Source organism: Scophthalmus maximus, chromosome 6, assembly GCF_022379125.1.
Source record: "Scophthalmus maximus strain ysfricsl-2021 chromosome 6, ASM2237912v1, whole genome shotgun sequence".
NCBI lineage: Eukaryota > Metazoa > Chordata > Actinopteri > Pleuronectiformes > Scophthalmidae > Scophthalmus > Scophthalmus maximus.
In genome coordinates, this window is record NC_061520.1 from 9,675,571 (window position 1) to 9,700,705 (window position 25,135).

A 25,135-nucleotide genomic window follows, 5' to 3' on the forward strand; every position below is an offset into this window, starting at 1 on the left:
TTTCTGTTTGTCTGGTGTTCTTTTAAAGCGTCAAACTGGAATCTTGCAGTTAGGGCTGCAAGTAACAATTTTTTTTAAATAATCGATTATCTGTTGATTATTTTCTTGATAAATTGATTAGTCGTTTGGTCCATAACGCCATAAAAGGGTCAAATCATGTTTCCAAAATCCCAAGATTATGTTTTGTGAAAATATGAACATTTGAGAAGCAGAAATCACCAAACTTTGACTCTTAACTACTACTCCAACTACATAAACCGATTTATCAATTATCAAAGTAATCGGTGATTCATTTTGTAGTCCATTACTTATCAACTCTTTGCAGCTGTTCTTACAGTAGTGATAAGGAACTATGAATAAGAAAGGGGGGGAAGTCTGCACAATGTTGCAAAGTAGACTTATTACTTGTGTTCAGATGATTGAAGATGTAATTATTTCTCTGAACAGGGATGATGTTTGCTATGGATTTATCACGACAAGGTAGATGACGCCTTTGACGCTGAGAAATTCACCCCCTATTGATATTTTTTGTCGGGACTTCAAAAATCGGTAACGACAATTGTTCAGGCTCGGCATTAGAAAAGGCTAAATCTCTGTGGTACTGATGTTGGTGCTTAGTAACCTAATACGTCCAATCCACTGACCTACTTCTGTTTGTAGGACGTTGGGAAAGATTGACTTGAAAAAAGCATCACTTCAGTTTGTAGCAAATACGCAATGAATCAATTTAGCATTTCATTTTCTGACACTCAGTTATTTTTAATGAAATGACTGTATTAGTATAATGTGAGTGGGCCTGTTCTGAACAAATGAGTATCATACAGTTGTAGCCCTTTATTTGCACATTTTATTCTCAGAAGAACTTTATGAAACATAGTAAAAATATGAATCCAGTACAGATGAGAGTTATAATCCAGTTAAATAGAATCATTTCCCTCAGTAAAATGCAGCAGTTGTGCTTTTTTTATCAGGTGAAATTTCGTTTGATGTGTGTGTGTCGGACAGGGACCTACTAGCCTACTACTGTAAATTCAGGTAAGAGTGACATAAAAGCAGCTGTGATACTTTAGATGACCCAGATCCACCAAATAAGAGAGGCCACCATAGGTCAACAACCATGCAAGCGCACATCCTGCACATCCACATAAGCCTCGGAGCGAGGCTCGTGTTCCAGCCTCACTGTCCGCCACGCGGACAATGAAAAAATGTCATTGTTGGGATCTCGCTCCTGTCTGCTCTTATTGATTCAAAGCTATTGTGATTTAAACCTTATTAATTGATGTGAGGGCGCACAACCTTAAACTAACTCTCGCTTCGACGCTACTAATTTTAAGTTTCCCGAGCGTTCAGGGTTCGTATCGGCCACAGTTGCCACACAGTTGCAGAACTTCTGTGAAAACGGAAGTGAGATTTCCACCTGCCACGGCTTTGCGTAATTAAGATTACTTCTGCTTTTGAGTTGACGGCTCGTGTGTGAGCTGTCTGCAACATCTCAGCATTAATGGACATTTTAACCATTTTAACCAAAAAATTGTAATTTCATACCTCAACTTGGGATTTTTATAAGTAAATTTTTTTGTATTTGCTGAAAATTTTGCATAATACCAGTGGAATTGATGAGTAATCTAATGAATGGGTTTTCATTTATTCTGACTAGAGGGAACACTGACAAAATTTAAACCTGCTGCATGTGATGTGCTGCCAAATACTAATCAAGAGTGTTGTGTCGCACTGATGTGTGGAACTTCTGAAGCTTCTCTTGGTTTTAGAGGAGAGTTCATCTGGGGCCAGAATGAGGTGTGTTAACTAAAATGGTCAAACTCTCTATGAGAGTTTTTAGAGCCATAGATATCAGAACACTATTTTACCTTGGGTGTTCAAATGATATGATTATTGCACAATATTGTTTGATAAATGATATGATTGAATACAAAACTACTGAGATTATCCAACTGGACACTTGCCAAATGGACTTTGCAGGTGCGTGGACCAACAGCAATGGTGTTCAAGAAGGAAACGATAGATTTGTGTTAATACTCTAGCAGATTTACTCATATTACTGTAGCAATCTTGAATCGTAGTAGAGAGTGTGTAGGGTAGGGTATCTTCTGGTTTATTGACTCCTTAGCTATTTTTATACCCTCAGCTATGTGACTCACGGCACTTCCCTGTCGCACACACACACAGAGAGAGAGAGAGAGAGAGAGAGAGAGATATCCAAAAATAAACTCATGTGCGCAATGCTTGTATTTAAAATAAGATCCAACAGATTAGGTTGTCGTATAAAACATAAGCTGTAAAGTAGAATACAAACAATGAGAGTTTCTAGTGACTCTGCAAGGAATGTTTTTCCTGAGTGTCCCCAAAGTCCCTTGAAACGCTCTGGTGGAAAGGAAAAGATGGTCCCTGATTTGATGATTTGATGGTGGTGGTGGGGGAGAATTATCTGACATGTCGGTCCAAAGGTCATCTATACATGGTTTCCCATCATTCCCAAATCAAACCTTGTCTAAGGAACCAGCTGCAATAGCTTTGTTTCTAAATTCACATATTCATATTGAACAGTGCATGAACTGATTGTCCGCTACACAACATAATGCAGCAGTGTCACTAACACAACATGTCAAATCTTATAGCTGAGTCTTTGTGGGAGTGTGGAGGTGGCTCTTGATCGAAGTGTTATAAGTCAACTGTGAACTTTGTCCAGTCCCTGACTAATGGAACAGAACATCTTTGTCACTGTCGTGAATGTTTTGGTCCAATGACATTTTTTATTTTTTTTCTGGTGATTTGTTTCCTTCGTGTGTGATCTCCCCGACCCTGCTGGTTCGCTTTGTGTCCGTCCCCCCTTTCACCATTTCCATGACTACTGGTCCCTGCAAGGCTGTCAGACTCTCAGGGTCCGGACAAAAGCAGGGACGAGTGGTTACGGCGCTGAATCACACGGCAGCGGGAAACCAGTTGACTCAGTAGGAGATCCACCCTGGTTGTAGGTTATTAAAGACCTGTAATTTGCTGTTGCTGCAGGGTTTCAGTGTCTTTGTTTGCAGCAGAGTAGGAACAGGCCCCAGGAGCCAGTCAAACCAACTGTTCTGGTAATTCAAATTCCATCCTTATCTCCTGTGTGTTCAGTCCATGTTGTTTCTCGGAGCAACAGAAGTAAACTGCCCCATGGCTACTAAGAAATGTAAACATGCAGCGCGACCAATTATGTCTGTCGGTGTCTCTCAACAAACAAGAGACAAAAGTCTCTTCCTCATTTCACATGGACAAACTGATGACATTTAACTGGTTAAACAGCCGCGGTATGTCCAAAGCTTTTAGACACACACAGATGAACACACGATGTTTTGTGCTTATGAATCCTCTGTCTATACCCCTGTCATCGTCTGTCCGAGTGGCTGTCCGGTGCAGTGTGAAGCGGATTATCACAAAAATTTAATTTCAAAGTTTTAAACATTCCTGTGTGTTTTCGGGGAGTTTGCCCCCCGATGCAGCTGGGTTTGGAAAACAATACATCCCTTATTAGGATTGCAAAGTCATCATGCAAAACGAATTTTTTTGTTTGATATGTAACATGAGCATTTTCGTCCCTCTGTGTTCCCCCTGGCTTTCAAAGAAGCAGAGTAGACTGAGGCGTTACTTCATTGGGGTCAGTGCCCTTTGCCTTACATTCGCTGGTATAAAAATAGTTGCAGGTGAATTTTGATTTAGTTTACAGTACAAAATAACATCACACAAATAAGACAAAGTGGTGCAGAAGTTGAGACTATCATTTCTGCTTTCCATGATTCAAAGACTGACTTTCACGGCATTATCTAAATGAATATGGTCGCAGTGTTAACACAACGCTATTTACAACTCAATGCAAGACAAGTCAATTTATTCGTAAAGCACGTTTAAAAAGGGTCGTATAGCTTAAATAACATTCAGCCAAGAAAACTACGGTATCCAGTAAGTAGATTATTTAAACAGGAATGCTAATTCCATCCAGTCTCGTGCTTCTGCTGTCTATGGCGCTGACCTCATCTTTCTTTATCTGCCTTACTGCAGCCATCGGGGTCCAGATAACCACAGTCCCTGGGGCCTCGAGGAATGCTACCATGTGACTGACTGTATCAGCTGGTTCGGAAGGTGAGCAGCGCGTGTGTCTGCTCAGATTTCGCGGGTTAGAAGGATCCACTCCTGAGACGGAAACTGTGAAACTAATTATGTTTCCATAATGCGATTAAGACTCTGGAGCCCCAGTCTGTCTCATTACTATATACAATGTAGAAATCATTCAAATCAAAAATTCTTATTCATGTACGACAAGGTGTCCAATGACTCAGTCATACTCCAAAGTGCTCAGCTGTGCACGGTGATCAGCTAGGAATAAGATCATTATGATGACATGCACAGTTATGAGTTATAGACCCTGATGTAGGCTATTAAATACCAATGCTAATTAATGCTTCATTTCACTCCCGTTGCATTTGAACCTCACATTTAAGTCGGTGAGTTTTTCTACAATTGGGGTTCTCTTGTTTATTTTGATGTCTTCCGTTAGTTGCATGTTGATTTTCTTACAATAAAAGTAATAATCAAATAATCAACAGAATAAATTGCAACAGAGAAGGCAGTCAAGTAAATGATTAATGTGTCACGGACTCCTTTAGGGTCACACAGTCTAACACTGACAGCACTCAGTGATTCTTCCTTGTGTAAATGTATAATGACATTGACCATCAAGGGCAGGCGGTTATTGCACTGACTGTTGCACAATTACATCTGTTTTGAAGAAGAAAAAAAAAGAAAGAAAATCACCAGAGACATGTTGGATCTTGCAACACAGCAGCAGCGAATGAGTAAAACACAGCAAACCAAAGAGAACCATAATCAAAACTTCCTGTCTCGTTTAAAGGAACAGATAAGACAAGTCAAATGATATCTATGAAAATCACATTAGATTAATGGTAGTGTGTGGGAACTTTTTCCATCGAGGTCCCGTTTATTGTTTGATTGGACACTGTAATGCATATATATATATTTTTTTTTTATTCAAAGGAAGTAAATAAAGTGCAGTATCCATTCTCACTTCATAGCCTTGGTTGATCATTAATGACACGGTCAACAAATGACACCAACTGTTCGCCATTTTTAGGGCGCAACCTACAGCTACAATTATAAGCTTTGTTTATTTACTGCAAGTCTTTTTTTTGTTTTATGGCAGAAGGCATTTCCCCTTTGGAACGAAATCAGAGAGGAATGAAACTCCGAGAGCATATCTGCAAAATTATTTCCAGCCTGTCTGCATTGTTCACGGAACGAGGGGCAATTATCTCTTCCACCAGTTTTACGGTCAACTGAGGCCTGAAAGGATTCTCGGCAGGAAAAACTTTTTGTCTTCAGGGTCATTCATTTTCAAGGAAAATACCATTAATAATGCCTTATCTAACAGGTCATCTAACAGTCATTATGTATTTATTGTTTTGGGGATTAAGTCTCTCTACATGTTGGATCATACGTTGATTACATTATATACCTAAATGATACAAAATCCACAAATGATTAGGGAAAATTATTAGAGAATATTTCAGAAACCACGTCACCCATAAGATAAAGCATTGCCAATTTGTTTCACAGAAAAGTATTAAAACCTGGTGGACGAGGAATTTGAGATTGAGGCTGGCCCTGTGGCTTGCTCACGGACATACAGTAGCCATAGTGGGCTAGTGTCCAGGCTCACCAGCTGGACATTCCTCTCCCTCTATGGCCTTTCGTGTCGGCTGACCTTGTTAAGAAACGCCTCCACACACAGAGAAGAAGGTCCCGGTACAGATGTAAAACCACCTTTTATTTCTTGTACCCGTCCTTAATTATAATCCCTCGGGTAAACGCTGTTATTATCATTTGTAGCAGTATATAAAAAAATGCTCATGATAGCAATAGGTCAAAATGGTTTTGTGACCTTGAATATTAGTTGGTCTTTGTTATCATTATTAATAGTAGGAACTGTTGTAGTGTTATCTTTTCCTATTTGTTTGAACAACTCTCTGTCTAGTAAAAACCTGAGTCAGACTTTGTCCATATCCTCCCGAGGCTACACCAGGAACAAGGAAGTATAAACGTATAATACAACTCCGGTAAAGGCCACTGCATCCGTCACTGTGGTTATTGTACCAGAGTGACGGTAACTTTTCAGTATTTAGTCTAAAACCTTCCTTCTCGGACTTTTCCAGTCCAATTTATTTTGATAGAGAGCAAGAGCATTGTTTTATCAGCAGTGTTTTTGCATGTGCGTGACACCAAGGACTGATTAAAGGATAACTGCCCCGGTGGCAGAGGCTCGGACGAAGTAACCCTATCCCTTTTCCTGCTGCAGGCCAAGCAACACGCCAGTCTTCCCTTTTTTTTGTTTTTTTATAGTGGGCCTACTGATAAAAATCTCTTTCATTAAACAGATCTGACACGCAACTCACACCACTACAGCCCAGTGAAATGAGAGGACCGCATGCATGATAATAGCATTATTGTGAAACAGAATATCCTTCCAGTCGCCATAGTGAATGAAAACGGTGCCCTGTATTGATGGTTTGATAATGCAGTGGGTGAGAAGGCATCGCAAGTTGCATCATGACATCGCCCTCATGGCTGCTTCTCCGTGTACGTAGGCTACTTGTCTCCGTGCCATGCAGGTAAAAGAGTAGATGGCCAAAGGACAAGTGAACCTTTGCTCTCACAAACAAGGCTAAAAGGGAATGGTCTTCATTTCACTCCTCTGTTTTCCATTTATCTCACGCTCATCAACTTTTACTCCATTTTTTCAAAGACGTCTTGATAAAGATAAGATCATATTCTTCCTGGAAACCATCATGGAACGATGCCTGCATGGCACCGCCGGTGCAAATTGAGAGCCACTGACGTACGTTGTTCTTCTCGTTGTGGGAATGTGACTCGAGTAACTTCACATGTGGTCATTTTCAATTTCAAAGTAGAACATCATAATTCAGTTATGCACAATTCATAGTGTTATGTCTCATTACTGAAGCCGACTTCAGTAACGAGACACAACACTATGAATTGTGCTATGAACAATAACCCTATTCAATAGTTATTTGTCAAAAGTTTTGTTGTTTCTTTGCACTTGTATAGAACAGACTCACTCAAACAGGTTGAGTCAGAACTTTTGACTCATTGAAAAATCCAAAACTCAACACTTTGTTACCTAACTTTGACAACATGAATTGTTTTTGACATTGTTTTCTTTTGTATTGTACAACCACTGAGGCAAGCCATGTTGTGACAGACAACACAGCGACGGTGCAGGTCTGTACGCAAGCAGGAAAGGTGAAGTGGGTCAGTGAGCCTCTACATTTCCTCATTCATAAGAGCTGTATCACTTTTGTCTCTGAAAATGAACCGAAAATAATCCCCACATTGTCGACAATGGAGAAACATTCCCTCTTTGAGTTTGTCTGGCTCTCAAGGAGCTGACGGAGGAAAAGGCTTTGAGTGCTCGAGGAAGTCGTATGTTGTGGTATTTTCCCCACCGTGGGTGTAACTCAGGTGTTGCGCCACGTACCTCATCCCCAACATGCTGTTGACACTAATTATTAAAATGTGAGATGAGATGTTATTGTGAGACTAGCAGTAAAAAACATTGCCTCAGCCTCAGTTATAGAGTATGACCTCAGTAATGAAGAAGGCCTTTAGTTTTATCCCACCTTGTTTGCTTTTAAATGAAAATAGGAAATTCATTTAGCTTGTTCATAGAGTCTACTGTGATTATCGAGTGACTTTAATCGCCTCTTGCCCAGCTGTACTCAAAGCACAGAACAGTTCTGACATACAAGGATATCTGCTTTTTGCTTTATCTACTGAGAGTTAGAGAGAGATAAAAATGTAGAGCCAGGGCTTCGTTTGTCCATTCGGGGCTACTATAGAAACGTGGCAGTGCACCCGCTCCCGATGTCGATATAAAAGGCTCAATCTACATGAACAAATACATAATTGTGAGTTTCAGGTGACAATACATCGACAAACTATGCATATTTTAATCAATTTCTGCCAGTAGGTCCACCGAAATCCAACACACTGGACCTTTGAAACCCCGATGTTGACACCAGGTCCCTTTACAAGACAAGGCCACAATATACAATTGATGCTGTACTTCATTGGTGTGAGTCTCTGATTAGTTAATGATTAAAAAAATGATGTTGACCTAAATTATACATGGAGAAAATTGTGTTTGTGTCAGAGAGAGAGAATGAGAACATGAGTTAGTAAATCACAACCCCAGATATTTTATGAGTACAGAATGTGAATCATTAAATTGCAGTTGTTGATTTATTTATTTTTCTTCCTCCTAACCCTCATTAGCTACTGGAAATGATTCATGTGCGTTAACAAGCAGATATGAGTAGCATATTGCATACAACAGGGTTGCATTGCATTATCTTGTTTTATACTGTAGTTTATCAAAGATATGTGTTATTATTACTCCTATTTATGAGGACAACATGCATTAATTAAATACACTCACAATGGGTTTAATAAGATTTAACACATAGAAGAAACAAACAGGGAATGTGAACCTACACTCACATACCATATAAGGTTTAAAATTGGGATGAGGAAGTCATTTTTAATTCAGGGACAATGATGCTAACAATAGGTCGTATCTCACCCCAGATCAGAACCAGTTTGGTATGGTTTTGTAAATTCCTTTGGATAACAACATCAGCTTGAAGGCCTTCCATTTTCTAAATTGTTACGAGGTGCGGGTTGTTTCTGTTAACATACCCCATCCATATCCTAAATAATAAGGCATGACTAGTGTGAAAATAACACGAAAACAGCATAATAGGCCACAGCAGTCTGTCATACCACACAAACATGGGATTAGGAAGAGTGCGGTGTTTGCGGTACGAACTGTTGGCTATATGCGACATGAAATCTGTACAGCAGGAAAAGGCCTGTAAGATTGATTATTGATCATTTTTTGTGTATGTAGTTTTACTTGACTCTTTCCAAGCCCTGTAGAAATCGAATCTTTCAGCAGAGCATGGGCGAATAGCAGTTGTGGAAGAAGTACTCAGATCAAGTATCAGTACCAGTAAAAATAAATGATCATGCATTCACAATATTAGCTTACTGTATCTAAATAGCAGTGTTATGTTTTCAACACGGAGAGATTTCTATTGGCGCACTCCTGACACCTGGCGGTGACGGTGCGTCACTAAATTATTAAAACGTCCAATACGGGAAACTTCAATCGATTAACCAGATTGATTCATTGATTCAATCAACCTGTTTTTTGCGACTGAGTAGCAATTTTGTGCATCGCTTTTTGTTCAATGCTGTGTGTGTGAAGCGGATTGTTTCGTCGACATTAAACGTCCCCACGGTGCACCTTCCCCTTTAAGGAAGTCCGAGGGCCGCTCAGCGCCCTGTCGCGGCGCGTAAACCAAAAGTTTGTTGTTGTCAGCGGCTAACGGCTAGTGGCAAGCTAACGTTAGCCGCACCGGTGGACGAAACAGGACGGTGGCGTTACTCACAGCCGCCGTGATACCGTAGTAGACCACCGTTAAACACCGGTAACACGGTAAAGGGGGAAAACACACCAGCCTCTCACACCGTGTGTTTGTCGCCGGTATCAGGAAGGATGAGTTCTGCGATGGTGAGTGTGGCTGCGGGGCTGAAGTTCGTTTGTTACTCGTAGCGGTTATCACACTGACTTCTTCAAGGCCGGGTGGGGGGAAACAGAAGATTCGTAGCAATAAATGAATATTTCTCGATATGTGTGAGCTTTCTCTTTAGCATTATTTACCTAAATTATAAATGAACCTAATAGCACCTTGTTGTATGTGGCCTGAGTACAGATTATTTTAGAATTATGTCTGTGGTGAGGTAGAGGGGATCTGTCATTGAAATATAGGTATTTCATGCAGTAAAGGGTAATCATGCCATACGTATTCATTAAGTGTATTTATTAATATGTATATTAAACGTCCAAAGTGTGTACAGGTGTTCCCTGGGGTCAATCACCCTAGGGTCAGCTGAACAAGTTATTATAAAGCTGCTGATCGATATCGTCTCATATCTGAGAAGGTAGAAACAGGAGAAAAAAAGAAAATTGACTAATATATGTATCTGATTTTCATTTGGCAATTCATTTTTTTTTTGGCAGTTCTTCCATTGCCATTCTAACCTGGTTTGTATGTCTTCATCTATTTCTTTGTTTTCCCCGGAAATGACGTCGAACGTCTTTTTCTATTTACATATACTTACTCTATAAAAATCACAACACCATTTTAGAAAAAAAAAAGAGTAGAAAACTTTATTACAAACAAGCGAGCCCCTCTGTCTACACACAACATGCCATCACAAATTCCCCCCGGAGTCCTTTGTCATTTCACGGTTAACTTTCGACGCCGTATTTGTCAAAGTGTCTCATGATGACGCCGAGCTCCAGGTCCACGGTGCCCATGGCTTCGGTGTGCAGTCTGTATCTATCCGCGCCGCTGTATATGAGGTCCGGGCTGCGCAGCTGCGGTCCGCCGCCGACAAACGTTTGCGCTAGCTGCTCCTGCCAGGAGCCGAGCGGCCTCCAGGTCGCACAGCTTATCCGGTGGTGTCCGGGGCTCGACGGGACGTGGCAGTAGCCGTATCCGTACAGCTGGCAGCGGCCGAAAGAGTCCTGGTGCCACACCTGGAGGTGAAGCTTCGGCCAGCCCTGGATCCCCTTGGTGGCGTAGTGCAAGTCGATCGGGTGACTCCAGTACGCCACGTCCCCGGTCTGAGGGATGTCCACCTGGGTCTGACCCTCCTTCAGCCCGGACAGAAGCCGCCATGCTCCGCCCGTGTGAACTCCCCACTTGCAGAATAGGCTGTTCTGCGGGAAACCACTCGCCCCGACGATGTGGCCGATAATGTGCAGCTCAGCCATGTCAGCAACGCGCGCTTACACAAAAACACGCGGCGACAGAAATCCTCTTTCTCCGGGTTTAGCCGCTAGCTGTGATTAGCACGACAGCCGACTACGGCTCACGTCGCCTTGGTAACTCAGCCTCAGTGAGGGTGTGTGACATTATGCCCGGAATTTCGCCTTTCAGGCAGGACTTCCGGTCCGACTGTACACACTGCATTTTAGAGGAGGTTCTGGCATCACTGAAGCCCAATTTGTGCAACACTAATTTTGTGTCCGCCCCAAACAAAATTCATAAATCAAACAAAACAACATATTGTTTGTTTACTGTGGCTTACATTAGGAAATTGTGCCTGACAGACAAACTACAGGGCCTTTACTCTGTTTTTAACGTGTTTCCTTGTTTGGTATCTTTTACAAAACTACACCTCCGTGCTGGAGACAAACAGGACACCTCTACATGTTCCTCTCAATGAAACAAAGACTTCAGTTTCTCAACTAGCCACTAAATAAGTGTCAGTTTGTTGGTGTCGTTTAAACGGCCTTTGTTGGAGTCTTTAGATCTACAAGTACACTGCGAAACAGCGCCCCCCTACGGCTGTAGTTCTATCTTCAAGCCGTAGAAGAAAATGCATAATACATTTTGAATGCAAACGTTTGGGCAAATTATACATAATTTTTAATTCCTAATAGCAAACAATGCAGCAAATAGAGAACATACAAATGGGCCTTCCTTCAAATGTTAATGCACTTTTACTTTATATTTAATCAACTTGAAAAAAATCTAAAGCCTTACCTGGTCTATGTACTTACATGTAAAATGTGTTTTTTATGTTATTAGTTATTTTAGGGTGAACACATACTTGGTTCAGGTATCTAAATAGTTTTGCCTGCATACTATATGTAGCTCAGTATCGTATTTAGAACAGCAGTACATGCTGAGAAGCTGTATCGAAAAACAGTATAGGTGACTGTACAGACTCATATTATATTCCATCAGTTTTTAGCTATCAATCCAAATATGAGGTTGTTACTACTGTCAATCACAACACATACCCACAAAGTTTTATGTGTAAAAACTAATGAGGGTGTTTTAAAAGTAACTATCTTATTTTGTAATAACATCACAACTGCAAACAGTCTCTATGTCTCTCTTTCCATGTAGTCCGATCCAACCCTAGAGAGACATTTCAAGGGTCACAGGGACACTGTGACTAGCGTGGACTTCAGCTGCAGCATGAAGCAGATTGGTAACTGCGTTTTTTTTTCTGACTGTGGCATCATCATTGCTGTTGTCTTTTTTATTTTGTTCTCTGTAATGCTGTGCTTTTTGTGTTGACTTCACTCACTCGTGCCTCCTGCTTCACCAGCCACAGGATCCATGGACTCCTGTGTGATGATCTGGAATATGAAACCTCAGATGCGAGCGTATCGCTTTGATGGACACAAAGATGCTGTCACTTCTGTTCAGTTTTCTCCCTCTGGCCACTTGGTGGCCTCCGCCTCCAGAGACAAGACTGTACGTCTTTGGGTCCCCAACAGGTAAGTTTTTTCTTAATTTCTTTTTTTTGTGTGAAAGTTTCTCAGTCATGAGTTAGAAAGCTACAACAAAGCAGAATTAATCTGACACATAAAAGCAATACAACGAGATGGTTTCGTGTCCGTACGGAGGGAGGTACATGTTGCAGAACACTCACTGCTTGTGATTGTTGTCTTAAACTTTAATGTTGTTTTGGTGTTTGTGTTTGCTTGTACAGGAAAGCTGATTCAACAGTGTTCAGGGCGCACACGGCTACCGTGCGCAGCGTTAACTTCTCCGGTGATGGACAGACTCTGGTCACAGCCTCTGACGACAAGACCATTAAAGTGTGGACGGTCCACAGGCAAAAGTTCCTTTTTTCTCTGAACCAACACATCAACTGGATCCGCTGTGCTAAGTACGATGCACATACACGTACACATATAGATACACATACACTAATTAGATATTGATTACTGCTGCAGATAGTTTGACTTATTCTATTTTAAATTCACAAATATTCTATACGGTTCTAAATTGTTTTACATCTTTCAGTGACACATGTCTTTGGTAAAATTGTAGCCTGATTCTTGGCGTAAGACCATTTTTTTGATCTTCCAAAATATTCATTGCAGGTTTTCTCCAGACGATCGTATGATTGTGTCGTCCAGTGATGACAAGACAATAAAGCTGTGGGACAAGAACAGCAGAGAGTGTATTCATTCTTTCTATGAACATGCTGGGTGAGCACTTTATAGGTTTTATAGTGTTGTGTAGGTAATGTAAAGTTTGTGGTGTGGATAGTCAGGAATAAGATCATTTTAGATGATTTCATTGTAGTTATTGTTTTTAGGTGTAGGACATCAGATAGATGCCTTAAATGTAGACTGTTTTTGATATTTAATTCATTTTTGCAAAAATACTCCAAGTCAAAATTTTCTATACTGGTGGTTTTCCCATTTATATTTTAGAACAAAGGGATTATGTTTGTTGAATTAAGATGCTGGAAGAATAATACATTTTAGATCTGTGAAAGCTTGATAAAATGCCTCACTACATTGATTCTCATGCTTTGTTTCTCCCAAGTTACGCAAACCATGTGGACTTCCATCCCAGTGGAACTTGCATTGCTGCAGCCAGTACTGACAACTCTGTTAAGGTGTGGGACATCAGATCCCACAAGATGCTACAACACTATCAAGGTAAAGACCCCTCGAGAACCATGTAAAAGGTAGTTTGTAGTTTGCGTCAAAGTCATTTGCTACTGCAACACCACCATTTGAACCCAATTGCTGCATATTTGAAGCTTTGATTCATCAAAGTTATTATTGCTTTAATGTATATAAAAAACCAAATGGCCTTGAAGACAATTATTGCTGCATTTTTTTTTGCTTCAAGGCTCCCAGTTTAGCCAATCCCGATGCCTTTTACCTAATGTGATAAAGAAAGTTTCACATTTTAACAACACTATTACAGACTGTTATATGCTGGATCAGTATCACAGTAAAGCTTTTCCCGATATCATTGGAAGGTCTTATATGGCAAACAGTCCAAATCTGGCCAACCACTCCCATCATCCCATTTGTTTACAACAAGAGAAAATTAAACTTCACAGCTCATGATTTAAACTGGTTAACAATCAATCCACAGTGTCTTGCATATTCAATAATGTAAATATTGATGCCTTTTTTGTTAATCTGCTACTTGGTCTGATTGTTCTAATCAGCTCTTTTAAATGGATTTGAGCTGTGAGATCTAATAATGGATAATCACATCTGTCTGAGGAGATTGAGCAAGAAGATAAGAGTTTCTCCCTCCGCTCTCCTCATCCACACTGTCCTGCACTTCACATGCTAATTATCTTCTTAACCACCCTGAAGTGTTTAATTGTGGATAACATGCAGTTTGGTTACTGTTAGATACCCATCGGATTTATTAGCAATCACAATAATGGCAAGTAAATGTGTTTAATGTAATTCTTTAACCTTCAGATGAGCAAAGCCTTTAGATACTTAAATTTGCAAGGAGTCATGTATGAATTGTCTGCATGATACAGTGTTAATCTAAGCTCGTAGCTGTGTTTATTGGGCTATTTTTTTTTTTTTTTTTACCTTGCTTTGTGTCCTTGCATGAACCTAAGCAGTATCAGAGACTAACCCCCTTAGATACTGAGTGTCTCATGTCTGTCATAGCATGCAGCAGCCAGCAGAGGGACCATTTCACTTGTCGAATGTCTCCTGCTGTGCTCATTATGTCTCTATCAAGATGCAGCTCACCACACAATGTAATAACTTCAAGTCTGGGAGATTTTTGATTACTTGCTACAGGCTGCTATAGTTAATGTAATGATAATTGCTGATGTTAACCTGATGGTAAGCCGTCCTGTAGTTACACAGCACTGGGGCTGCAGGATGTGTAGCAGTGGGATCAAGGGAATTATCTTGCCTGCTGCATTGTCCTTGAGCAAAGCCCTCTACTTCTTTTTTCCTCAGTGCCTGAGGTGCTGGATATAAGTGGTCCCCAGATTTCCTGTTAAGAGCGGATAAGAAAAACAAATTACTCTGCTTGGGTCAATAAAGTCTCGCATTACTCCAGGTTAGATGTGACCCGCAATGTATTTTCATAATGTTTTATCTGATATTTGTGATTTGTAATACTTTGTCTCAAAATGCTGCGGCAGTATTATCCCAATAAGAGTTGTCTTTCATACAGGACCAAACCTGTTAACTGAGAAAATGATTGGTAGATTAATCAATGATGACAACATCATTAGATGCAGCCCAAGTCGTAATCATTGATCCTGGTATTCGTGGTAGAAAATGTGATTGTATAAGACTTTTTTGTCTGAAATTGGATATAGGATACACTTCAAATCAGTCAGTTATAAACTGTGTGTGTGCGTGTGTGTTTTTCAGTCCACAGCGGTGTGGTGAACAGCTTGTCTTTCCACTCAGCTGGTAATTTCCTCATCACTGCGTCCAGCGATTCCACCTTGAAGATACTGGACCTTGTAGAGGGGAAGCTACTGTACACACTGCATGGACACCAGGTAGACTCAGCAACACACACACACGCAAACACCATTTTATGATATTCGAGAGAAAAAAATCGACAGATTAATAGATAATGAAAAAACTCATTAGTTGCAGCCCTATATGTGACGTCTGCTTTTCTCTACGTGTGTGTGTGTGTGTGTGTGTGTGTGTGTGTGTGTGTGTGTGTGTGTGTGTGTGTGTGTGTGTGTGTGTGTGTGTGTGTGTGTGTGTGTGTGTGTGTGTGTGTGTGTGTGTGTGTGTGTGTGTGTGTGTGTGTGTGTGTGTGTGTGGACAGTTAAGCGTGTTATGAATGTGTTTGACATCTCCTTTGTGCCTGTTTGATTCTCTGAGGTGTGTATGTGTGTGACTGTGTGCATATGATGCCTTTTTTGTACATGGTGTATTTTAGTACTAGCCAGGCGAGCGGGCAGCCCACTCATGATGACTCATCTCAGGGTTGTTGGAAGGAAGGAGAACTGTTTTTCTGCCTCTGTTCCTCTGGATCCTCTCCTCCTCTTCATCCTCCTCTCTGTTTCCGTCCCATCCTTTTCCTCCCAACTTCAACACACCTATCGTTCTGTCCTCATGTGCTCCCGAGGTGTTTTATTGTTCCCACCGTCATTTTTCGTCCCTTTCCTTGTATATTGGCACCGACCTCCTCCTTTTCTCCCTCATCTGATGTAAATGTTGGCCCACGGTACTAATTGTCTGGGCAGCTCGCTGACTGTATCACTTTGTTTGAACAGCTGATGAACTGTCTCGCTGGCTAGTTGTGGAAATCGGCAGCTTGCCAGTACCACATGTGGTCCATCTGTTTATTTATCCCTCTGTACATGTTGCCTGTCTCTCGGTCTTGTTCAGTCTTTGGTGTCGGTGTCACCTGCCACCTTCTCTCCAGCCGTTTGCCAAGATTTTTTGTCAGATTTACAAAAAAAAAAGCTCTTTTCCCCTCCTCTCTTCACACCTCCAAATTTGTCATCTCCTGCACCGTGTCTGTTTCTGTTTTTGGCCAAGTGGTGACTCCGCCAATCTGTTGGTGCTGCGAGCACACAGGGTGTTAATTGTCTCTCCAGTCGCATAGCTAGAGATGGAAGAGACCCCCATCTGTTCGGTGTGGGTATGTGGGTTTATGTGTATGTGTATGTGTATTTGAGTTTGTGTGCGTGTGTGAAGACTTAGGTGCATGTAACATATGAAAACACACAAGGTCTCTGGGGGAGTGTTTTGCTGTTGGATCTGACAAATGTGTTGTTTACCTTATCTCAGGTGGACCTTACCTGTCTGTCTTGGTAGAATCGTGTTCATTTAGATTTAGATTTTTTCTGTCTAACAACTAATTTCACGGTTTGATCGGGATCTTTTTTTCACCAAAAACTTAACTTTTCAAGTCAACTGAATACATAACTACACTTGAGCTCGAGATGGAAGAGATGCTACAGCATTATCCACACTTTAATGTGCTCCTGCTTGAATGTGGTTAAAGGGTGGGAGATAAAAAATAGCTACAAATAGCTATAACTTCATTTATGCAGAAAATTTAGAAGTACTATAGGGCAATGTTTTGTTTTTTTCAGAGTCGGCCCCGTTTCTGTCTCATGCACTAATTACACATGTGGGGCAAGCGGTTGACGTCATACACAGTCAATGCAAATGGCTTACTTACTTGTTTGAAGGTTGGTGGTGGTAACATGTCAAAAATGCACTGAAATGCACAGATAAAGATAAAGTAGAAGAAGAAAATGTGGATATGAACAGTTTGATCCGTAGGTATGGTAAATGTATTTATATAGCACTTTTCTAGTCAACCGCCCAAAGCACTTTACAATAGAATTCACGTTCACCCATTCACACACACACTCATATAACACACTTTTTCACACACATGTTTTCTGTTAGCACAGCCGTCAGGGGCAATGTAGGTTGAGGTGTCTTTATTTTCCAAGGAACACTTTTGTTTGAATTAAGGAGAAATAATAAAACTTTATTTTTATAGCACTTATTCTCTAATCATGGTTACAAAGTGCCTTCAACTTAACATAACAGTCAACAAAGCAAAACTAGGACAAACTTGTATTTGTTTTTGTCAGTCACATGTTTAAAAGTCTGCCACATAGGTTCATCATCCTGTCAGACTGTGTGTGTGTGTGTGTGTGTGTGTGTGTGTGTGTGTGTGTGTGTGTGTGTGTGTGTGTGTGTGTGTGTGTGTGTGTGTGTGTGTGTGTGTGTGTGTGTGTGTGTGTGTGTGTGTGTGTGTGTGTGTGTGTGTGTGTGTGTGTGTGTGTGTGTGTGTGTGTGTGTGTGTGTGTGTGTGTGTGTGTGTGTGCGTGCGTGCGTGCGTGCGTGCGATTGCCAGCCTGGCATTAGTCAGAGCACAGACAGAACATGCTGTCTGTCATGCCGGCGCGTTGCCATAGTGACACTGTCTGCTTCTCTCAGGTGCTTCTGGGAAACCATTCCTCACCCAAACCAGCCTGTCTGGGTGCCAGCCACAGGACACGGCTCCTTTTTTTTTTCCTACAGCAGTGTCCCTGTCCGTTTCTCTCCCCTCGTTTTGTTTGCTCTCTCCTTCATCTTCTCTTTGAACACAGTCGGAGTGCTCCGGCTGGAGCTGTTGACCCCCGTCTGTACTGTGAGCTGGAGAGAAAAGTATAAACCGAGAGAAAGTATGATTTCCGAGTTTTTAAAGCTGGATCCTGTCTATGCTGGAGGTCCAAGCGCGCAAATTCAACCACATGCACACAGCATGCCAAACTCCTGACATCTCCAGATGTGACCTCACCTCACCTGAGTCTCTGCTCTCTGTTATGGATTGCCCTGGTACAGAGCATACAGAGCACAGAGCAATTCATATTAGTCAAGGTCACCGTGTAGGCCTCGAGAATTAACGAATGGACTGGATTCAACACAGACAGCAACACTTTAACAGAGATTGTTAATTTTTTATTTTTTTAGAGTTGCAGAGGTAATCGATTCATTTTGAATGTCAAAAACAGATCATTCTAGAAAACAATTCTCTAAAGGTCAAGGTGATGTTTTTAAGTTGCATGCTTTGTCCGACAACAAACTCCAAATATATTCAGATCAGTATCACTTAAGACAAAGACAAGCAGTCGATACCTGCTATTAGGTTGCTGGAGCTGGATATTGTTTGTCATTTATCCTTGAAAATGACTTTAACAGTCGAGCAGGTGTTATATTAGATGCTGATTGATGAATCTATCAATCAACTCATTGGTTATTTGAAGAAAAAAAAATAGCAATTCAATATTTCATAGGAACAATGCCATTGCTGTTCTTTTCAACTTGAAAAAAACAATCTGCAGCTTAGCGTTCCTAGATGCTTGTGTTTGTAAGAAAGCTAACACAGAACTGTCATGTAATTCCATTGATTTATCACCACCATTTTCCACCTCTCTGTTTCTCTCTCCCTCTCCCCAGGGTCCAGTGACCTCTGTGGCCTTCTCCAGGACAGGAGAGTACTTCGCATCTGGAGGCTCAGATGAACAGGTTATGACTTTGACTTTGTTTCCCCCCTAACTGATCCTAAAACATTGGACTACATAGAACCAGAAGAATCGGCCTGCTTGTGTCTTGGTAGCCACATTTCCACATCATAGCCTTTCCTCCGACTGATAGTGTATATACTGATAGTGTATATATTCACAATTGATCAAATACATATAATAAATGAAATTTGAACTATTTATTCAGCACATTTCATTTTTTGTTTATAAGATTGTTAGTCATTTGACTGTATGATTTCATAATAAGCAACAGCATATATTCACTCAACAGGTAATGGTGTGGAAGAGCAACTTTGACGGCAGCGACTGCGGTGATGGCGGCGTCAGGAAACATAAAACCACCTCCAGCGTTCCGGCACCACCACCCAGCTCCACGACTCACCTGCCCTTTGACATACACCAGTCTGTGCTCCGCAGCCAGGTTAGTTCAGACAGCTGGAGACAAACACAGTGACCTGAGAGCAGATCTAATTTGATGTCCCATTTAGATGTTGCATTTCATGCATCCCAAAAAGTTTTTTATCCCAGATATCGCACACCAGTCACATATTTCCCTAACATGCCGAGCCCTTTTATTGTCACATTACCATTTTCCTGAGTTACCTTCATGCACAATATTTGACTTGATCTTTCCACACATACAGTATAAACCAAATGTATGATTGTTTGCTAAAGTAAAAAAGAGGCTTCTCTGACTTTGACTTTTCTAGAGCAGAATTATCATATTTCAGTAGATTTAAAAATATATATTTTTTGTACTTTGTGCTTCATTGGATATTTTGGCAGTGAAAATACAGCACAGACAGGAGGATGTTGTTCACCTCTTACTCATGATTTGTACTCTGTTAGAACGGATGGTCAGAAACCCCTTCCCCCTTGCCTTTTCAACATCAGTCTCTGTCTGTTTCTGTGACTTTCAACTGCTTCAGATCCACTTCACTATGAAGCCTAGGACTGAAATTTTTTCATTTGTTGCATCACTATTTGTGGCACTTTTCATGTCAGTAACGAAGTGCAGACCATAAGTCAGCCTTCAATAATAAAGCTAACAGGATGCCCCGTATTTTAGTTCATTTACCCAATTTTAGCCAATTTTAACTTCCATAAATGTAGCAGTTCTGAAACCCATTTCGGCCAGGCACCTCAATATGATTGTCTACAATAAAAACAAAAATCGTTTGAAGGTAATGGACCGCATTGATTTTGATAGTCTTAGAGCTCACCTTGTTGTTTCGTCTAATTAATATGTACACGTAAATGTACACACACAGATTACTGTATGCATGCATGTCAGTGCTCACATTTGCACAAACAAGGACTAATTGAAACCAGTATGCACACAAATTTGCATGCCTGTGTGCCAAATAGCTCAAAAATAAACATAAAGAGACACATACACATGCACAGATGCCCCTCAGTATTTCATGCGGCCTGGGTGGCTGGTTTATTTCCTCCATGCATATCCCTCCTTTGAAGTCGGGAGCGTAGCCCAAAGCGACACTCCTATCTCACATGCAGGGCAAAAAAAACCAAAACTATTTTATTACCACAACTACACTTTGATATACAGTATATATCATCTGTATACAAAATTAAAACACACAGTACAAGTGTGATTGAGAGCAGTCAAATAATATAAATGTTAAGCTACAACTTACTGTGATATTTTGCCCTTATGAATTATGTGTCACTGAAAAGCCAAAAGGTTATATGTCGTTAAAAACTCTATTCATTAAATGCTCTTTACTATTTACTCCTCATTTGGCAATTCCAAAATAGCATATGGTTATGTTAACTTATTGATTAATTTAATTTCACAATCTCACTAAATCAGTCTTTTTTCAGGCATTTGTAACTTAATAACATGTTAATGCTATTATTCCTACTGTCATTGTAGTACACGTGACACTGCACTTTCCTTAATCATACTGTTTTTATCAAATTTGACAACTAAGAGGTTTGGATAATAGTATGTAGGTTAATAAATGCCACAGTCAGTTATACTTAAAAAAATATTCAGATGGAAATGGAGCCTTGCAGACTTTAAAGCCCATTTTGTGGCAGCATCTCCTCCAGTTTCATGGCAGTAATTGAATCAAACATCCTTCTCTATTTTTCAGTAGGAGTCTCTACTTGCACTGACTGCTTTGTAAATGTGTCCAAGAATAAAGAGTAGTTAATATGTTGCCAAACAACTCTGTGGATCCATTGAAAACATAACTTTACAAATAAGAACACATGTTTGAATGAATCATACAGTTTCAAAAACATAGGATGAAGAAGAAAATGTGTCCACTTTTGACACAAGGCTGAGAGCGTCATAAAACCTAGTTACCAGTACCTTGTCTGTCTCCGAGGTGAATCCAATGCCAGATTTAGACGGGCCTGACTACATTCTCTTACGGCAACCATAGCTAGCTAGTATTGGGGTAAGATTGGGGTGGTTTTCTTGTGAACTGGCACACAGCCTGATTGTCCACTGGCTAACAAATTTTGGGACTCACCGCAGCCGACAAAAGTCCCAGATCGGAGCCAAATCTGCGTCAATCGGCAGTTGTCAATCGCTGTATGTGAACTCTATGCAAATAGAAAGGCTAGTTGACACTTCGCTGCCTCCAACTAGATTTCTAGGAAGCTACATGTCTACACGAATCAGCGACAACTGCATACAATCACAGAGCAGAATGGGGTGAGATCTGAAATAAGGTATCATCTATGTCGTGTAGTATAAACTCACAGCGATCTGACAATTTAGTCGCTGTAGTCCTAACTTGGCATAAAATGTGCACTTGTAGCACAGTGAGGGCTGGTGTGCCAACTATATGCTTGTCACGGCAACGTGCACGTCAAATGCAGTGTAAAGCAGTAAAAACCTAATCAATGTTTTGATGAGAGAGAGAGAGAGAGAGAGCACGGCAGGAAGACAAAGAGCTGCACACAGCTCTATAGTGAAGCAACGTTGCAAAACTGAGAACTTCTATGTAACAAGGAGAAGTGTTATAAACGTTCGGATCATTTTGAAATTGTGGTGATCTGGTGAGATTCATTAATTTATAGGAAACAATGGAACATTGTGAACAAAAGGCCATCACAGTTTCCACGACCTTGGTGTGACATTGTCATCCAACCAACCAATCAAGCAACTGTCCAAACAACCCAAAATGAAAGAGAGAGACATACTGTCTTTACTGAAGTTTAAACATTAAAATGCCTCCTCAGGTCTCACATATACACACATGCACAAGTACAGACTAAAATGTTGACCTTTCTAAAGTTGCGAGCACATTGACATAATTAATTTCCTTGGCCCATAACCCTGAGCTTAACAACAATAGAAAAGCACGTTCGCACGCGCACGCACACACACACACACACACACACACACACACACACACACACACACACACACACACACACACACACACACACACACACACACACACACACACACACACACACACACACACACACACACACACACACACACAGGGTGTCAGGGCTGGCCGGGAAACCTCAAGGAAAGGTTTCGATTTCAACTGCTCTGACATATACAATTTTACTTAGATCAGCAAGGGCAGAGCCAAGGTCCACACACACACACACACACACACCGCACTCATTTTCTGTCTCCCCTTTCTGTTATTGATTGCACTGCTAGAAGTTTACATCCACCCAGAAAAGCCTCACGATGATGACTCATAATTAACTAATAGCGCAGATATTCATCAGTCTATCCCTAAGTAGCAAAAATACTTTTTGGTTGCTGAACGTGAGGGTGATTATTTCCAGCATCTCCCTAAAACTGCCTTGTTTTCTTAATGCCATCCGCAGACCCTCTGTGACTCTTTGTCTTCTTCTGTCTTTTTCTCTTTCTGCTGTGATACAGTATTGTAAAAAGATTTTGCACTTGACAACGTTTATTACAGACTTGCCTCAAGTGTGATTATCAAATGGGCAACTGAACCATGTGGAAAGAGATGATTAATGTAATATATGAAACGTACTCTCTTCTTCTGAGAACAACTGTTCTTGTAAAACCCTAATGAACCCTAACAGCAGCCTGAAGCTTCTGTACAAATGGAAAAATAGCACTTTACATCTGTTTGATAAGGACATGAGGTGTGTTTTTTCTCACTCATTAAGCATTGACAAGACACATTCTTATGTAGTGGAACATATATATTTTTTTATTATTGTTTTTGATGTATTTGATTTTAGTACAGTCTATGTTTCGGCAGTTGCAGATAGTGAATTCAAAATTTCAGGAGGCACCCATGGAAGCAAATCTGTCTCACCAGACTTTGAAATTTAAAAATTCATGAGTAGAAATTCAATGCCCTTTAAATTTCAAAGTCTGTTGGTGCTTCCATAGCCACCTAGAAAGCCAATGTTGTGAGCAAATACGTGCATGGTGATCAAAAACAGACAAGTCAGAGGTTGAAATTGCGATCATATCCAAGGCTACATTAATAAAATGTAATTCTCAAGAGGTTTTATTTCCACACACGTACTCGGACAGGTAAAAAGAATAATGTGCAAACAAAACCCTTAATACCATAATTTACCTTTAATTTGACATTTTATGGATCTGCAAAAGGGAAACAGACAAAGTGGCTTGGACCTACCAACAAAACACTGTTCCAGCAAATCAGCAACAGGGAGCGTTCCTGCTTGTGCACAGGAAAGACTGTTGGAACCAGATGCATCTTCCTCTGTTTCTGCTGGCTACTCTCGCTCTTCCACATCCTCGCCCTCGAAGATCAGACTCACATAAGATGTAAATAACGTCGGAGATGTTACCTTGTTCCTATGAAAATATTTTTTATTGCCACAGCAGATTTCACATTATTGTTTACACCTATGTGCTCTACTGTTGAAGTACACCATAGTACTATGAACATCTACATAGCGTCAGATATAGCCCTGCCGTGTTAATTCTTTTGTCAGAATTATTCACAATAACCAATTTTTCTCCTTCTATCACTTATGGCAGTGGTACGTAACTAAATATTTGACAGGTCAGCGAGCCCTTTTGTTAGTGTAGTTGCCATGGCAATGCATGGCCATTAATCTTTTTTGGGGTGGAGGGCAATGCTTCTGAAGGAGCTCAGAACGGTGGGATTTATGTTTGACTTTTAAAGGGGCTGGTCTCATGCCTGTGGTGATAATGATGAAGGGTTTTTTTTTACAGAGAAATACATCAAAAGTAGTATAATGGCTGAGTAAACAGAAACACAGAGCTATGAACTTTTGGTCCACCTTTTTAAGTTTGTTGTGTTTCAATGTGTAACTTTAACGTCATTAATGTTGCTGTCACCATGAAATGTTCTTACTTAGTGGCAGGCATCTCTCAGCTTTTAATGAAGCATCAAAACGCGTGTTTAAAGTGATTGATATAACAATAATTGATCCAGCTTTGGTGTTGACTTCACACACTAGTTAAAATCTTTCCCGCTAATACCCAATAAATACATTGGCTGCTACTAGAAAATATTCATATAATGATTCAATAATACTGTTTTTATTGACAGTTAGATTTTACACACGCGCACACACACACACGCAAACAAACACACACACACACACACACACACACACACACACACACACACACACACACACACAAACCCCCCAACCTCATTAACCTAAGATAGTTCCTATTGACATTTGTTTAATCCTCTTGTTGTTGTGTATTATCTGCAACTTGAAGCAGACAAAATAATGGTGGCAGCTGCACCTGGAAGTACCAGCTTCCTAGATTTTCTTTTTCATGTATAATTTATCCACCCATAATTTATTATTAATGCAGGCCCTTTCATCTCTCATAAAGTCCCACACATGTCTCACACACGTGTTGCTTGAGAAAAAGCAGAGAGAAAAATCTTACCAGCTCTTCATCTTGAAAAGAGTATTCAAGGGTTTTATGAGTTTATGCAGAGAGGGGAAGGGAGAGGTAGTCTAATCAAGGAAAAGTAGATCTAATGTGCTGTTAAAAATGACTTATTTTCAAAGAGGCAGAGTGTAGTAAACAGGATGTTATTTGGCTAAAAGGAACCATGAAATGAGTTGTGGGACACCACCCATGCAACCAAATACCAGTCTGTTTGCCTAATTAGAGAAATGCAAAAAGGGAATATGATTCTTTTCA

General features: G+C 40.6%; 2 protein-coding genes across 2 annotated transcripts in view; one reads left to right on the top strand and one right to left on the bottom strand.

The window, feature by feature from the left end:
- The first annotated feature begins 9,427 nt into the window (after window positions 1-9,427).
- poc1a (POC1 centriolar protein A) overlaps window positions 9,428-25,135 on the top strand; it is a 36,439-nt gene continuing 20,731 nt past the window's right edge. The window contains exons 1-9 of the mRNA XM_035632102.2: window positions 9,428-9,661; window positions 12,075-12,159; window positions 12,280-12,451; window positions 12,667-12,846; window positions 13,064-13,171; window positions 13,515-13,630; window positions 15,344-15,477; window positions 18,902-18,970; window positions 19,259-19,408. Of these exons, the coding sequence (XP_035487995.2) occupies window positions 9,647-9,661; window positions 12,075-12,159; window positions 12,280-12,451; window positions 12,667-12,846; window positions 13,064-13,171; window positions 13,515-13,630; window positions 15,344-15,477; window positions 18,902-18,970; window positions 19,259-19,408 (1,029 nt within the window). The 5' untranslated portion in view covers window positions 9,428-9,646. The remainder of the gene's footprint in view (window positions 9,662-12,074; window positions 12,160-12,279; window positions 12,452-12,666; window positions 12,847-13,063; window positions 13,172-13,514; window positions 13,631-15,343; window positions 15,478-18,901; window positions 18,971-19,258; window positions 19,409-25,135) is intronic.
- Window positions 9,955-11,080, bottom strand: b9d2 (B9 domain containing 2). Its single transcript, XM_035632103.2, has one exon. It carries the CDS (start codon window positions 10,928-10,930, stop codon window positions 10,403-10,405), a length of 528 nt encoding a protein of 175 aa, XP_035487996.1. The 5' UTR covers window positions 10,931-11,080; the 3' UTR covers window positions 9,955-10,402.